General features: G+C 42.5%; 1 protein-coding gene across 1 annotated transcript in view; it reads right to left on the bottom strand.

The window, feature by feature from the left end:
* LOC133571917 (uncharacterized) overlaps nt 1–16,254 on the bottom strand; it is a 35,245-nt gene extending 18,991 nt beyond the window's left edge. Inside the window, exons 1-10 of the mRNA XM_061924447.1 lie at nt 16,197–16,254; nt 16,052–16,135; nt 15,934–15,984; nt 15,781–15,813; nt 15,622–15,657; nt 15,495–15,551; nt 15,355–15,426; nt 6,341–6,385; nt 1,836–1,898; nt 1,712–1,774 (exon numbers count right to left, since the gene is read on the bottom strand). Coding sequence (XP_061780431.1) covers nt 1,712–1,774; nt 1,836–1,898; nt 6,341–6,385; nt 15,355–15,426; nt 15,495–15,551; nt 15,622–15,657; nt 15,781–15,813; nt 15,934–15,984; nt 16,052–16,135; nt 16,197–16,254 — 562 coding nt within the window. The remainder of the gene's footprint in view (nt 1–1,711; nt 1,775–1,835; nt 1,899–6,340; nt 6,386–15,354; nt 15,427–15,494; nt 15,552–15,621; nt 15,658–15,780; nt 15,814–15,933; nt 15,985–16,051; nt 16,136–16,196) is intronic.
* Nucleotides 16,255–17,496: the final 1,242 nt, after the last annotated feature.

Here is a 17,496-nt window from a genome sequence, read left to right as displayed (position 1 = left end):
AAAGATAAAACGAGTACCGAGCAAACACAACACAACACAAACAGAACACGATAAAAAATAAATAATTAAAATAGAATTAATAAAAACATAAAAACATAAAAACAGGATCACAGCAGGTGTATTATGGGGCGCCATTGCAGGATGGATATCACCCAGTGTTAAAAGCCATGGAATAAAAGTATGTTTTTAAGAGAGATTTAAAAACAGGAAGAGAGGAGGCTTGTCTAACACTCAGGGGTAGGTCGTTCCAGAGCTTGGGAGCAGCAACGGCGAAAGCTCTGTCACCTCTAAGCTTCAGCCTTGTGTCAGGGACCGTCAACAGCAGCTGATCGGCTGATCTTAAGGATCGGGTGGGGCAGTAAGGCTGAAGGAGGTCGGAGAGATAGGTTGGCGCGAGGTTGTTTAGACATTTAAAAACAAATAAAAGGAGTTTAAAATGTATTCGGTAACGCACAGGGAGCCAGTGAAGGGACGCTAAAATAGGGGTGATGTGCTCACGTCTGCGGGTCTGTGTTAGCAGACGAGCAGCAGAGTTCTGCACGAGCTGCAGGCGGGCGAGGGAGGCCTGGCTAATGCCAACATACAGGGCATTACAGTAATCAAGACGAGTCGAGATAAAAGCGTGGATTAATTTCTCAAGATCATGTCTTGATAGAAGCGGTTTCACTTTCGCTATTTGGCGTAATTGATAAAAGCTTTTTTGAACGACGCTGCTGATTTGTTTTTCGAATTTAAAATCTGAGTCAAACTTTACCCCCAGGTTTGTGACAGAGTCGCTGAGATACGGGGTCAGAGTGCCGAGGTCAACGTTGGGGGAGGGAGAGCGACTTGGACCGAACAACATAACTTCTGTTTTGTCTTCATTTAGGCTCAGGAAGTTAGCTGAAAGCCAGACTTTGATGTCGTGCAGGCAGTCAATAAGACGTTGAACCGTGTTATTTTGTGCCATGGGAAAATAAATCTGGCAATCATCTTTTTGGCCTGTTGTTGTCCAAGTCCTCCTCCTTGATTGCTCTGCACAGCAAAACAAAATAGAAAAGTTAAACACATGAATCATTTATAGTAAACATTTTTAAATAACATGCAAATATACACAAACAACAACAATAGCTAATATCGATACATTGATGCACACATTTACAATATTTCATTATTCCGGCCACATACTAGTAGAACATAATTAAGTCAACTTCTTGCGGTCTAAAAAAGTAAATTAAGAGATGTAAGGCTTTACTTCCAATGTTGAGAAAAGCTCCGGGCACAAAGCCGTCTGCAGTGGCCGGATAAATTGCTCTCCCTCGGGGTAAAGACAGGACTAAAGAGCTCGGAGGACCCTCAACAATACAATAGTGGAGGTGTCGTATTTGAAAACAAATGTTAATGACTATTGTCAACCCCTTGTCTGCTTTTAGCTGTTTTAAATGAATAAATAAAGATATACTTACATTTTAAAGTTGCTCTTTCTGCTCCGCATAGCGCTGCCATGTTGAAAATGATTTTCAGAGTTCAGTGTGCAAAGGATCTCGAGATATGAAAGGACGTGAAGTGTACCTTTCTGCTAATGGGAGAAAAGGACACTCGGAACTTGTTTGAATTGGAACAGTCCTTATGCACTGCCATGACGTCGGCGCCCCCACAAATGCACACTGCTAATGTGTACTTAGCATCCTTGCTAACATATCTGATGTGTCGGGCTAACTAATTAGCATACTTGCAGTGTTGTTGTAGCTGTCAGCCAGTCGCACTTCCATGCTGGAAAGTTGACTGGATTGGACTGAAAGGTGAAAGAATGGATTAGAACTGCCTGCTCCTTGTAGAACCTTCAAGGACCTCACCTGACTTGGTCCTCCTTAAGTCCTCCAGCAGGTTCTCCAGCACACTCAGGCGCACTTTTACACCTGCACACAAGGAGCTCACCAGTGCTTCCTCCTCTTGCAAGCACACACACACACACACACACACACACACACACACACACACACACACACACACACACACACACACACACACACACACACACACACCAGTTTTTTCCATTTGCCTACACACAATTTTACTAACTGTGTGTCTTTTTTCATAAGACCCGCAGACGTGAGCACATCACCCTTATTTTAGCGTCCCTTCACTGGCTCCCTGTGCGTTACCGAATACATTTTAAACTCCTTTTATTTGTTTTTAAATGTCTAAACAACCTCGCGCCAACCTATCTCTCCGACCTCCTTCAGCCTTACTGCCCCACCCGATCCTTAAGATCAGCCGATCAGCTGCTGTTGACGGTCCCTGACACAAGGCTGAAGCTTAGAGGTGACAGAGCTTTCGCCGTTGCTGCTCCCAAGCTCTGGAACGACCTACCCCTGAGTGTTAGACAAGCCTCCTCTCTTCCTGTTTTTAAATCTCTCTTAAAAACATACTTTTATTCCGTGGCTTTTAACACTGAGTGATATCCATCCTGCAATGGCGCCCCATAATACACCTGCTGTGATCCTGTTTTTATGTTTTTATTAATTCTATTTTAATTATTTATTTTTTATCGTGTTCTGTTTGTGTTGTGTTGTGTTTTATCTTTTAACCTGCTCATTGTACAGCACTTTGGCTACCCCCGTGGTAAATTTTAAATGTGCTCTATAAATAAAGTTGATTTGATTTGATTTGATTTGATAAGGATTTACATACTTTTCCGAACACAACATTACATTTTCTTAATTCCCTAGATTATTTGCAAAATGACACACTTTGGTCAAAACATATGCCCATTCATCAAAATAAAGCAAGCATTTGTAAAAATGCAGTTTTATTGTCATCTCTCTCACACAGACTTCAAATGATAAGACATTATTGGCGTGAGTTACCCAGAAAAGTGATAAATACAAAACACATTTGCAAAAACTCCTACTATAAGAAATCACATGTTTGGGGCATTTTGCCCGACCCTTTAAAGGCCTACTGAAATGCGATTTTCTTATTTAAACGGGGATAGCAGGTCCATTCTATGTCATACTTGATCATTTCGCGATATTGCCATATTTTTGCTGAAAGGATTTAGTAGAGAACATCGACGATAAAGTTCGCAACTTTTGGTCGCTGATAAAAAAAGCCTTGCCTGTACCGGAAGTAGCAGACGAGTAGCGTGACGTCACAGGTTGTGGAGCTCCTCACATCCGCACATTGTTTACAATCATGGCCACCAGCAGCGAGAGCGATTCGGACCGAGAAAGCGACGATTTCCCCATTAATTTGAGCGAGGATGAAAGATTTGTGGATGAGGAAAGTGAGAGTGAAGGACTAGAGGGCAGTGGGAGCCATTCAGATAGGGAAGATGCTGTGAGAGGCGGGTGGGACCTGATATTCAGCTGGGAATGATTAAAACAGTAAATAAACACAAGACTCTATTAGCCACAACACAACCAGACTTATATTGAATATGCCACAAATTAATCCCGCATAACAAACACCTCCCCCCTCCCGTCCATATAACCCGCCAATACAACTCAAACACCTGCACAACACACTCAACCCCACAGGCCAAAGTATCGTTCACCTCCCAAAAGTTCACACAGCACATATATTTCCCCAAAGTCCCCAAAGTTACGTACGTGACATGCACATAGCGGCACGCACGTACGGGCAAGCGATCAAATGTTTGGAAGCCGCAGCTGCATGCGTACTCACGGTACCGCGTCTGTGCATCCAACTCAAAGTCCTCCTGGTAAGAGTCTCTGTAGTCCCAGTTCTCCACAGGCCAATGGTAAAGCTTGACTGTCATCGTTCGGGAATGTAAACAATGAAACACCGGCCGTGATTGTGTTGCTGCAGCCGGCCGTATTACACCGCTTCCCTCTTACAGCTTTCTTCTTTGCTGTCTCCATTGTTCATTGAACAAATTGCAAAAGATTAACCAACACAGATGTCAAGGATACTGTGGAATTTTGCAATGAAAACAGACGACTTAATAGCTGGCCACCATGCTGTCCCAAAATGTCCTCTACAATCCGTGACGTCACGCGCTGACGTCATCATACCGAGACGTTTTCAGCAGGATATTTTGCGCGAAATTTAAAATTGCACTTTAGTAAGCTAAGCCGGCCGTATTGGCATGTGTTGCAATGTTAAGATTTCATCATTGATATATAAACTATCAGACTGCGTGGTCGGTAGTAGTGGGTTTCAGTAGGCCTTTAACATTGTTGGAGGTATCAAACCATCCATCCATCCATCCATCTTCTTCCGCTTATCCGAGGTCGGGTCGCGGGGGCAGCAGCCTAAGCAGGGAAGCCCAGACTTCCCTCTCCCCAGCCACTTCGTCCAGCTCCTCCCGGGGGATCCCGAGGCGTTCCCAGGCCAGCCGGGAGACATAGTCTTCCCAACGTGTCCTGGGTCTTCCTTGTGGCCTCCTACCGGTCGGACATGCCCTAAACACCTCCTTAGGGAGGCGCTCGGGTGGCATCCTGACCAGATGCCCGAACCACCTCATCTGGCTCCTCTCGATGTGGAGGAGCAGCGGCTTTACTTTGAGCTCCCCCCGGATGACAGAGCTTCTCACCCTATCTCTAAGGGAGAGCCCCGCCACTCGGCGGAGGAAACTCATTTCGGCCGCTTGTACCCGTGATCTTGTCCTTTCGGTCATAACCCAAAGCTCATGACCATAGGTGAGGATGGGAACGTAGATCGACCGGTAAATTGAGAGCTTTGCCTTCCGGCTCAGCTCCTTCTTCACCACAACGGATCGATACAGCGTCCGCATTACTGAAGACGCCGCACCGATCCGCCTGTCGATCTCACGATCCACTCTTCCCTCACTCGTGAACAAGACTCCGAGGTACTTGAACTCCTCCACTTGGGGCAAGATCTCCTCCCCAACCCGGAGATGGCACTCCACCCTTTTCCGGGCGAGAACCATGGACTCGGACTTGGAGGTGCTGATTCTCATCCCAGTCGCTTCACACTCAGCTGCGAACCGATCCAGTGAGAGCTGAAGATCCTGGCCAGATGAAGCCATCAGGACCAAATCATCTGCAAAAAGCAGAGACCTAATCCTGCAGTCACCAAACCGGATCCCCTCAACGCCTTGACTGCGCCTAGAAATTCTGTCCATAAAAGTTATGAACAGAATCGTTGACAAAGGGCAGCCTTGGCGGAGTCCAACCCTCACCGGAAACGTGTCCGACTTACTGCCGGCAATGCGAACCAAGCTCTGACACTGATCATACAGGGAGCGGACCGCCACAATCAGACAGTCCGAAACCCCATACTCTCTGAGCACTCCCCACAGGACTTCCCGAGGGACACGGTCGAATGCCTTCTCCAAGTCCACAAAGCACATGTAGACTGGTTGGGCAAACTCCCATGCACCCTCAAGGACCCTGCCGAGAGTATAGAGCTGGTCCACAGTTCCACGACCAGGACGAAAACCACACTGTTCCTCCTGAATCCGAGGTTCGACTATCCGGCGTAGCCTCCTCTCCAGTACACCTGAATAGACCTTACCGGGAAGGCTGAGGAGTGTGATCCCACGATAGTTAGAACACACCCTCCGGTTCCCCTTTTTAAAGAGAGGAACCACCACTCTGGTCTGCCAATCAAACCCCACTATATTCATATGCGCATTCACTGAACCCTTCTTTAGTGAAAAATAAAATGTTTTTTTTTTTTTTTCAAATTCAAGACAAAGTTATATGTTTTTTTTTTACTAGTGCACAAAATGAACCGTTCATGAGCATCACCTTGTTCAAAGAACAAAACCAACACAGTGCATAAACTCACAACAAATTGCACACCTGCAAATCAGATGGAAATTAGAAGGAACATTGTTTGGGGGTATCCGTAATACGCCGATAGGAAGAAGTTTTGTCTTGACCTCCGCGGCAGAGGCTCCGCCGAACCCCTGAGGCCGACTCACCGAACCCCTAGGGTTCGATCGAACCCAGATTAAGAACCACTGGTGTAAAGCATTGTGTGTAATACTTTGCAAAAACTGTGAAGCATAGTCTATGCCTGATATTAGGCAAATCTGCACAGTGGTTTTGTTTACATTGTGCAAAAAATTTAGTGTGTAAGCAATTGGAAAAAACTGTAACACTCACACACACACACACACACACACACACACACACACTATACACACACACACACACGCACACACACACTATACATGCACACGCTCGCTCAACCACACACTATACACACCCACACACATACACACACACTATACACGCACACATACACTCACTCTATCACACACACACACTATACACACTCTACACAAACACACACACTACATACACACACTATACACACGCACATGCACACACACACACACACGCACACACTCACGCGCCTTTACCTTCACTTTGTGTTTGCGTGTGGTTCAGTGAGGTCCCCACAGTGGCTGTAAACAAACACACAAACACACAGACACACCCTCTGAAGTTGTCGCTATAGAAACCAGACGATGACAATTGGTTGTCGTGACAACGATGATTAGTGCTGACTATAACAATTTTGATATTTAAGTCCCATCTTAAAACTCATTTGTATACTCTAGCCTTTAAATAGCCCCCCTGTTAGACCAGTTGATCTGCCGTTTCTTTTCTTTTCTCCTCTGCTCCCCTTTTCCTTGAGGGGGGGGCACAGGTCCGGTGGCCATGGATGAAGTGCTGGCTGTCCAGAGTCGGGACCCGGGGTGGACCGCTCGCCTGTGCATCGGCTGGGAACATCTCTACGCTGCTGACCCGTCTCCGCTCGGGATGGTGTCCTGCTGGCCCCACTATGGACTGGACTCTTACTATTATGTTGGATCCACTATGGACTGGACTCTCACAATATTATGTCAGACCCACTCGACATCCATTGCTTTCGGTCTCCCCTAGAGGGGGGGGGGGGTTACCCACATATGCGGTCCTCTCCAAGGTTTCTCATAGTCATTCACATCGACGTCCCACTGGGGTGAGTTTTTCCTTGCCCGTATGTGGGCTTTGTACCGAGGATGTCGTTGTGGCTTGTGCAGCCCTTTGAGACACTTGTGATTTAGGACTATATAATTAAAGATTGATTGATTGATTGATTGATATTTGACTAAAACTAACAAGAGTGTGCTCCATTAGATCCAACTTTTGACACAAATACTACATAGTACGTTTTACTACGAATACTACGTAGTTCTTTTTATTGCAAATACTACACAGTCATTTTACTACTAATACTGCATAGTACTTTTTCCAACAAATACTAGATATTACTATTTACTACTAATGCAGTGGGATACAAATACTATATAGTAATCTTTACTGCAAATGCTACATAGTATTTTTTATTGCAATTACTACATAGTATTTTTACTACAAATACCACATAATACTTTTTATAACAAATACTAGGTATTTAAATTTACTACTAAAGCAGTTTGACACAAATACATGTTACTACAATTATTAAATAGTACTTTGTATAGCAAATACTACATAGTAATTTTACTTCAAATATTACATAGTACTTTTTACAACAAATACAATTTTCTTTAAACACTAAATATTAATATTTACTACTAACGCAGTGGGATACATATACTACATAGAACTGTTTACAACAAATACTAGATAATATTTTTATTGCAAGTACTACATAGTATTTTTACTACAAATATGATATAGTACTTTTTACAACAAATACTAGATATTACACTGCTTTACATACTAAATATTACTATTTACTACTAATGCAGTGGGATACATATACTACATAGTACTGTTTACTACAAATACTACATAGCAGAGGTGGGACCAAGTCATTGTTTTGCAAGTCACAAGTAAGTCTCAAGTCTTTGCCCTCAAGTCCGAGTCAAGTCCCGAGTCAAGACAGGCAAGCCCCGAGTCAAGTCCAAAGTCAAGACTGGAAAGTCTCAAGTCAAGTCCTAAGTCCTGCATTTTGAGTTTCGAGTCCTTTCAAGTCCTTTTAACCACAGACTAATATATTAACACAGATTGTGTATGCTTTTCAAACGCTGTATTTATTTATTAAAACAAGTGCATTTTAAATTGCAGGAAAGAAAATTGTGCTGACATTGCACTTTATAATAGCACTATTAACCAGTCATTTTAAACATTAACTCATTCCTTTACAGAACAAACACATTGAAAAATAAAGTGCAAATGTACTTATTTGTACAAAAGTGTTAACATTGAAAAAACATGACATATACGTGAACATAACAAACAAGTTGTACTTTTTATATGTCAGGGCCCTATGCTGCATTGCATTTGCAAAAGACCAAATTAGCCAAGAGTCTGTCAGTCATTTGTGCACGATGGGGGCGTAGTATGATGCCACCATGGCTGAAAACTCGCTCCACTGGAGCACTGGAGGCAGGCACTGCCAAGACTCTCATGGCCACTCGGAACAGTGAAGGAAGAGTCTTCATGTTCAATGCCCAGAACAAAAGGGGGGAGAGAGTTGTTTTGGGTTGGTGCACTACTTGTAAGTGTATCTTGTGTGTTTTATGTTCATTTAATTAAAAAAAGAAAAAAAAAAAAAAAATTCTTGTGCGGCCCGATACCAATCGATCCACGGACCAGTACCGGGCCGCGGCCCGGTGGTTGGGGACCACTGAGGTAAACATCCAACAGTATGTTAGAAAGCTAGCTAAAACGGTACACATATTCATAATATAGTATACATTTTAACTGACCTTTATTTTACTATTTTTGTCTTTTTTTAGGTGGCTAAAATACGCGGTGCTGCTGACCGCCGTCTAACGTTACGTGTGATATATTGACTAAAGTAACCCTGCTTAAAAAAAATCACTGAACAAAAAGTATGAATAAGGTAGTGAACGGCAACAGATTCCCGTGTTTGCAATAACGTTATAACGTTAGCAGTGAGTTTACAGCCTCACTGATTTAACTACACAGCAAATAAAAGTCACGTTACTTAGCCAATAAACGTTATCTTACATTCAAAACTTACCGTTCTTTGTGCAACTTCAAATGCCGGACGAAGTTGGAAGTTGTTGCCTCTCCATCAGTAATTTTGGAACCGCATGTGTTGCATACTGCAAACCGTTTTGTGTTGACCACCTCGTAATTTTTATACCCAAACAAAATTATTTTAGGTATCATTTTTTGTTCACTGGCGTGTGGTTTGGACATGTCTTCTTCGTTGGTTGTCCTGCAATTTGATTGGATGAATGCTGTGTGATGAAAACAAAGTAGATGTAATTTGATTGGCTGTTGTACTGAGACCACACCAGCTGACACACGCAACGCTGATAGACAAGTACACAATGAAAAATACGGAGCGCTCCCGAATAACTTTTTCATCTTTGGGTTTTGGGGAAAGTAGCAAGTCATGTCAAGTCATGTCAATTCAAAAGGCTCAAGTCCAAGTGAAGTCACAAGTCATTGATGTTAAAGTCTAAGTCGAGTTGCAAGTCTTTTTACATTTTGTCAAGTCGAGTCTAAAGTCATCAAATTCATGACTCGAGTCTGACTCGAGTCCAAGTCATGTGACTCGAGTCCACACGTCTGCTACATAGTACTTTTTACAACTAATACTAGATATCACTATTTATTACTAATGCAGTAGGATACAAATACTACATAGTTCAAAAGCCAAAACCAGTGAAGTTGGCACATTGTGTAAATGGGAAATAAAAACAGAATACAATGATTTGCAAATCCTTTTCAACAAGACACTTAATGTTCGAGCTGGAAAACATTGTTATTTTTTGCAAATATTAGCTCATTTGTAACTTGATGCCTGCAACATGTTTAAAAAAAGCTGGCACACGTGGCAAAAAATACTGAGAAAGCTGAGGAATGCTCATCAAACACTTATTTGGAACATCCCACAGGTGAACAGGCTAATTGGGAACAGGTGGGTGCCATGATTTGGTATAAAAGCAGCTCCCATGAAATGCTCAGTCATTCACAAACAAGGATGGGGGCGAGGGTCACCACTTTGTGAACAAATGCATGAGCAAATTGTTTAAGAACAACATTTCTCAACCAGCTATTGCAAGGAATTGAGGGATTTCACCATCTACGGTCCGTAATATCATCAAAAGGTTCAGAGAATCTGGAGAAATCACTGTACGTAAGTGATGATATTACGGACCTTCGATCCCTCAGGCGGTACTGCATCAAAACGTGACATCAGTGTGTAAAGGATATCACCACACGGGCTCAGGAACACTTCAGAAAACCACTGTCAGTAACTAAAGTTGGTCGCTACATCTGTAAGTGCAAGTTAAAACTTTACTATGCAAAGCCAAAGCCATTGATCAACAACACCCAGAAACGCCGCCGACTCTGTGGGCTGAGCTAAGAAAAGTGGAAAAGTTTTCTGTGGTCTGATGAGTCCACATTTCAAATTGTTTTTTTATCATGGATGCCCCTGCTTATTTCAGCAACACAATGCCAAGCCACGTGTTACAACAGCGTGGCTTCATAGTAAAAGAGTGCGGGTACTAGACTGGCCTACCTGTAGTCCAGACCTGTCTCCCATTGAAAATGTGAAGCCTAACATACCACAACGGAGACTGTTGAACAACTTAAGCTGTACATTAAGCAAGAATGGGAAATAATTCCACTTCAAAAATTTCTCTCCTCAGTTCCCAAACGTTTACTGAGTGTTTTTAAAAGGAAAGGCCATGTAACACAGTGGTAAAAATGCCCCTGTGCCAACTTTTTTGCAATGTGTTGCTGCCATTAAATTCTAAGTTAATGATTATTTGCAAAAGCAAATTTAGTTTCTCAGTTCTAACATTAAATATCTTGTCTTAGTCTATTCAATTGAATATAAGTTGAAAAGGATTTGCAAATAATTGTATTCTGTTTTTATTTACTATTTACACAACATACCAACTTCACTGGTTTTTGGTTTTGTACTTTTTACTACAAATACTAGATAATATTTGTTTTATGCAAATACTTAAAATAATTTTTTACTACAAATATGAAATAGTACTTTTTACAACAAATACTAGGTATTACAATTTGCTACAAATACTAGATATTACTATTTACTACTAATACAGTGGGATACAAATACTACATAATACTCTTTATAACAAATACTACATATTTCTATTTACTACTAAAGCAGTGGGACACAAATACGTTTTACTACAAATACTAGATAGTTCTTTTTTATAGCAAATACGACATATTAATATTTACTACTAATGCAGTGGGATACGAATACTACATCGTAGATTTTACCACAAATACGGGATAATATTTTTTTATTGCAAATACTACATAGTAATTTTTACTACAAATATGATGTACTACTTTTTACAACAAATACTAGATATTATAATTTGCTACAAATACTAAATATTACTATTTACTACTCATACAGTGGGATACAAATACTAGATAGTACGTTTTACTACAAATACTAAATACTGTTTTTTTTTTAATTATAAATACTACACAGTGCTTTTTACTCCAAATTGTACACAATGCTTTTTAATACAAATACTAGCTGGTGCGTTTTACTACTAATACTACATAGTACTTTGTAATACAAATACTAGATAGTACTTTTAACCACTAGATTAAATAGTACTTTATACTACTAACACTATGTTGTACTTTCTTCTAGAAATACTAAGGAGTACTTTTTACTACAAATACTACATAATACTTTTTATAACAAATACTACATATCTCTATTTACTACTAAAGCAGTGGGACACAAATACGTTTTACTACAAATACTAGATAGTTCTTTTTTATAGCAAATAAGACATATTAATATTTACTACTAATGCAGTGGGATACGAATACTACATCGTAGATTTTACCACAAATACGAGATAATATTTTTTTATTGCAAATACTACATAGTAATTTTTTACTACAAATACTAGATATTATAATTTGCTACAAATACTAAATATTACTATTTACTACTCATACAGTGGGATACAAATACTAGATAGTACGTTTTACTACAAATACTAAATACTGTTTTTTTTTAAAATTATAAATACTACACAGTGCTTTTTACTCCAAATTGTACACAATGCTTTTTAATACAAATACTAGCTGGTGCGTTTTACTACTAATACTACATAGTACTTTGTAATACAAATACTAGATAGTACTTTTAACCACTAGATTAAATAGTACTTTATACTACTAACACTATGTTGTACTTTCTTCTAGAAATACTAAGGAGTACTTTTTACTACAAATACTACATAGTACTGGGATGTGTTGAATTAGTGGAGGGAATACTTGGAAGACCTCCTCAGGACTCTGTGGTGGACTCTCCTATATCTGGGGCTGAGGTTGCCAAGGTAGTTAAAAAGCTCCTCGGTGGCAGGGTGGATGAGCTCCGCCAGGAGTTCCTTAAGGCTCTGGATGCTGTGGAGCTGTCGTAGTTGACATGACTCTGTAACATTGTGTGGCCATCGAAGGCGGTACCTCTGGATTGGCAGACCAGAGTGGTGGTTCCTCTCTTTAAGAAGGGGAACCGGAGGGTGTGTTCCAACTATCTTGGTATCCAACTCCTCAGCCTTCTCTGTGAGGTCTATTCAGGTGTACTGGTGAGGAGGCTACGCCGGATAGTCAAACTTTTGATCCAGGATGAGCAGTGTGATTTTCGCACTGGTCGTGGAACTGTGGACCAACTCTACACTCTTGACAGGTTCCTTAGGGTGCATGGGAGTTTCCTCAACCACTCTACATGTTTCGTCTGGACTCAGATAAGGCATTGGACCATGTCCCTCGAGAAGTTATGTCGGGAGTGCTCAGAGCGTATGGAGTATCGGTGCACCTGATTGTGGTGGTCTGCTCCCTGTGGGATCGGTGTCAGAGCTTGGTATACATTGCCGGCAGTAAGTTGGACTCAATTCCAGTGAGGGTTGGACTCTGCCAGAGCTGCCCTTTGTCACAAATTCTGGTAATTATTTTAATGGACAGATTTCTATGCGCAGTCACAGCATTGAGGGGATCCGGTTTGGTGGCTGTAGATTATGTCTCAGATATTTTGCAGATGATGTGGTCCTGATGGCTTCATCTGGCTAGGAATTTCAGCTCTCGCTGGATTGGTTCGCAGCTGGGTGTGAAGCGACTGAGATGAGAATTGCACCAGTCTGATACCATGGTTCTCGCCCAGAGAAGGGTGGAGTGGCATCTCAGGGTTGGGGGACAATATCCTGACCCAAGCAGATGAGTTCAAGTAACTCTGGGTCTCGTTCACGAAGGAATAAAGACTGAAGCGTGAGATGGACAGGCAGACATGGCATGTCTGCAATGATGCAAACCTTGTTATTAGCCGTCATGGTGAAGAGGAAGCTGATTTGGTAGTCATAACTCTCAATTGATCCGTCAAAATACGTTCATACCTTCCCCTCTGGTCGTGAGTTTTGGATTATGAACACAGGGACAAGATCTTGGCTACAGGTGGCTCAAAGTAGTTTCATCTGAAGGTTGAGAAGCTTGTTTTGGGAGGAACGCGCAGTAGTGGTTAGAGTGTCCGCCCTGAGATCGGTAGGTCGTGAGTTCAAACCCCGGCCGAGTCATACCAAAGACTATACAAATGGGACCCATTACCTACCTGCTTGACACTCAGCATCAAGGGTTGGAATTGGGGGTTAAATCACCAACAATTATTTACGGGTGAGGCCACCGCTACTGCTCACTGTTCCCCTCATCTCCCAGGGGGTGATCAAGGGTGATGGGTCAAATGCAGAGAATAATTTTGCCACTCCTAGTGTGTGTGTGACAATCATGGGTACTTTACTTATTTAAAGTCGCTGCTGCTCCACATTGAGAGGATCCAGATGAGGTGGTTTGGGCATCTGGTCAGGATGTCTCTGGGATGCCTCCCTGGGTAAATGTTTAGGGCACGTCTGACTGGCATGATGCCACAGATAAGACTCAGGACATATCTCCGAGCTGGCCTGGGAACGCCTCGGTTTTCCTTAGGAGGAGCTGGATAAAGTAGCCGGAGAACTCCAATATGACTCTAAAGAAATATGACTATAAATAAATATTACTCTACATGATCAATCAATCAATCAAAGTTTATTTATATAGCCCTTAATCCATTTTATTTGTCTTGTTCAGCTACTCAGACAAATCATATTGTTGATGTTGTCATGTTCCGTTGCCCGGATCATGTTTTGTTTTGTTTTGCACTCCCTCAGTTCCTGTTTTTGAGCACCCCTGGGTTTGTGTTTTAGTTACCATGACTGCAGATTGTTTTCACCTGCCTCTGATTAGTGTTCAGGATGTTGACCTGCTCCTGGGCACTAATCAGACAGCTACTCATTCCCGTTTTTCGCCACACTCAGTCTGGCTTCCTTATTTGCTGTATGCAACAAGTTACGTTGGATGAATTCCTGCTTCTTTGATCATGATTCCTGTGCTAAGTTTTTGCCTTAGCTCCCCTTGTGATCGGCACGCATCTCTTTTGTTGTGTATCTTGCATTTTCGTCTCCTGTATGATTTATGAGGAATAAATCAATTTCCTTTACCTGCATTTTGCCTCCGCAGTTTCCGTCTGCATCCTGGGAGAACGACCCACGCATAAACATGCGACCCAACCGTGACAGATGCAGATGATCTATATCTGCTGTACAGATTTACTTTACAAAAGAGAAGTGTAGGATACTTCTCTTGTTGCCTTATTTGTATTTGACTTTATTAAATAGATTTATATTATTATTTGACGCAGCCGGACCGGAGCAGGAGGGGATACAAAGCAAAATCTCTGCATTGGATTAGCAGGCCACAAGACCCCGCAGTCCCCGGAGCCTGTGCCTGTGTCCTTAATCACAAATGCCTCAAAGAGGTGCACAAGCCACAAAGACAACCTCAGCTCAAATCCCACACCAGGGCAAGAAAAAATCTCAACCCAATGGGACAATGAGAAACCTTGGCAGGAGCGGCAGATCCGAGTGGATATGGTTCACAATGTGAGATTCGGGTCCATAGGGAGACCCCTCGCAAGTCAACAGGTTGGAGCACCGAGACGTCACCGACTGATGCATGGAAGAGTGGTCCACCCCGGGTCCCGACTTCATATTGTGAGAGTCCAGTCCCAAGGAAGGTCAGCAGTGACTCCTCTTGTATGTAGACAAGTCAGCAGGGCAGCAACGTCACCAACTGATGCACAGAAGAGAGGTCCATCCTGGGTCCCGACTTGGAACAGATCTGTTCTAAAGTACTCTTACTTGAGTAATTTTTGGCTACTTTACCCTCCTTTGACATAATCTAACTCCTACAAAAGGAAACAGTCAGGGGACTTTACTGCAACGGCAAGCTAACGTCATCAAAATGTTCTGGGTTAGTAAGGAAACCACAGAGTCTAGCAGACCTCCATAGTCCAGACCTGTGTGGTTACCTCTGATCTCTTGTAGGTGGCGCTCTCCTCTCAACACGCTGTCTTCTAAGTGGGACACTGTTTGGGTCTGTACTGTAACCATGGTAACATGATCAAATGACGACTATCTTATTCCGCAGCTGCTGATGATGAAGAGGAACCTGTCAAGTTGTTCTCCACAAGCTGCAGGCGAACATCCAGTGCGGTCACGTTAGAACCTGAAAACACACAAAGTGAGCCGTCAGGAACCACGCTGACGTCTCTGATGTCATCATCACAACCTCTGACCTTCCAATACATGGGGTGCCGGGGACACGGGTGGTTCTGAAAGGTACAAAGTTTGGGACATCAAAAGTCAAAGGTCATCAGCAGAAGAATGGTCATCTGGACGGGACTCTGCCTTGTGTCTTCGGCTGTTTTTCGCTGCAAGACAACGAGCTGACTCACTTCTTGTTTCCCACGGCATGTCACCTGGTCCACCTGTGTGCAGACTGGAGTTCAGATGACCTTTGAACTCTGGCTGGTCTACTAGAAAGAATAGAACAGCATGCGAGGAGGCTTCTGCTAAAAAAACCACAAGAAACAGGAAGCGATTCAGACCTGAAGGCCGCCTCTCCATATCCTCCACGTGGCAAAGTCGAGACATGACCGCTGAAAAGACACATGTGACACTTCACGTCTTCTCTGATTGGTTGGTCTTTAAAATGATGAGGTTCACCTGCGGTCTTCCTCCTCAACTCATCCACCACACGCTCGCTCGCCCTCAACCTCGTGCGCAGGAAGGGAACATCGGCTGCCAGAGCTGAATATTGTCAATCAATTAGTCAATCAATAAATACCAGTCAACCAGCCGATTGGCTCACCTGACATCTTCTTCAAGTCCTCCAAAGAACTTTTACTGGTGTTCAATTTGGACCTCATCTTCAGAACTTCATCTGACCACAGCACCAAAACCACTCTGGTTATGCCACTCCTCTCACCTGTGGTCTTTTGTGGTCTCTAACTGGACTCACCAGTAGTCTTTTGTGGTGTCTGTCTAGACTTACCTGTGGTCTTTTGTGGTCTCTGACTGGACTAACATCTGGTTTTAAGTAGTTTTGAATTGGACTCACATGTGGTCATAAATAGTCTTTAACTGAACTCACCTGTGGTGTTTTGGGGTCTCTTACTGAATGTACCTGTGGTCTTTTCTGGTCTGTAACTGGATCCGTTTGTAGTCTTTTGTGGTCTCTAACTAGACTAACGTGTTGTCTTTTGTGGTCTCTAACTGGACAAAATGTGGTTTTACGTGGTCCCTAACGGGATTAACATCTGGTTTTAAGTAGTTTCTAACTGGACTGACCTGTGGTCTTTTGGGGTCTCTAACTGAAGTAATCTGTGGTCTTATGTGGTTTCTAACTGGACTCACCTATTTTCATTTGTCATCTCTAACTGAACTAACCTGTTGTCTTATATGGTCTCAAACTGGACTCACCTGTCATATAATGCAGATTCTAATTAGACTCACTTGTGGTCTTTTGGGGTTTCTTACTGAATGTACCTGTGGTCTTTTCTGGTCTGTAACTGGATCCGTTTGTAGTCTTTTGTGGTCTCTAACTAGACTAACGTGTTGTCTTTTGTGGTCTCTAACTGGACAAAATGTGGTTTTACGTGGTCCCTAACGGGATTAACATCTGGTTTTAAGTAGTTTCTAACTGGACTCACCTGTGGTCTTTTGGGGTCTCTAACTGAAGTAATCTGTGGTCTTATGTGGTTTCTAACTGGACTCACCTATTTTCATTTGTCATCTCTAACTGAACTAACCTGTTGTCTTATATGGTCTCAAACTGGACTCACCTGTCATATAATGCAGATTCTAATTAGACTCACTTGTGGTCTTTTGGGGTCTCTTACTGAATGTACCTGTGGTCTTTTCTGGTCTCTAACTGGACCCGTTTGTAGTCTTTTGTGGTCTCTAACTAGACTAACTTGTTGTTTTTTGTGGTCTCTAACTGGACTAAAATGTGGTTTCACGTGGTCCCTAACGGGATTAACATCTGGTTTTAAGTAGTTTCTAACTGGACTCACCTGTGGTCTTATGTGGTCTCTAACTGGACAAACCTCTGGTCTTATGTATTTTCTAACTGGACTCACCTGTTGTCTAACAGTTTCTAACTGGACTCA

This window comes from Nerophis lumbriciformis, linkage group LG29 (genome assembly GCF_033978685.3).
Source record: "Nerophis lumbriciformis linkage group LG29, RoL_Nlum_v2.1, whole genome shotgun sequence".
NCBI classification, from domain to species: Eukaryota; Metazoa; Chordata; class Actinopteri; order Syngnathiformes; family Syngnathidae; genus Nerophis; species Nerophis lumbriciformis.
The sequence above is the reverse complement of the archived record's forward strand: the minus strand, read 5'-3'. Positions and strand labels throughout refer to the sequence as shown.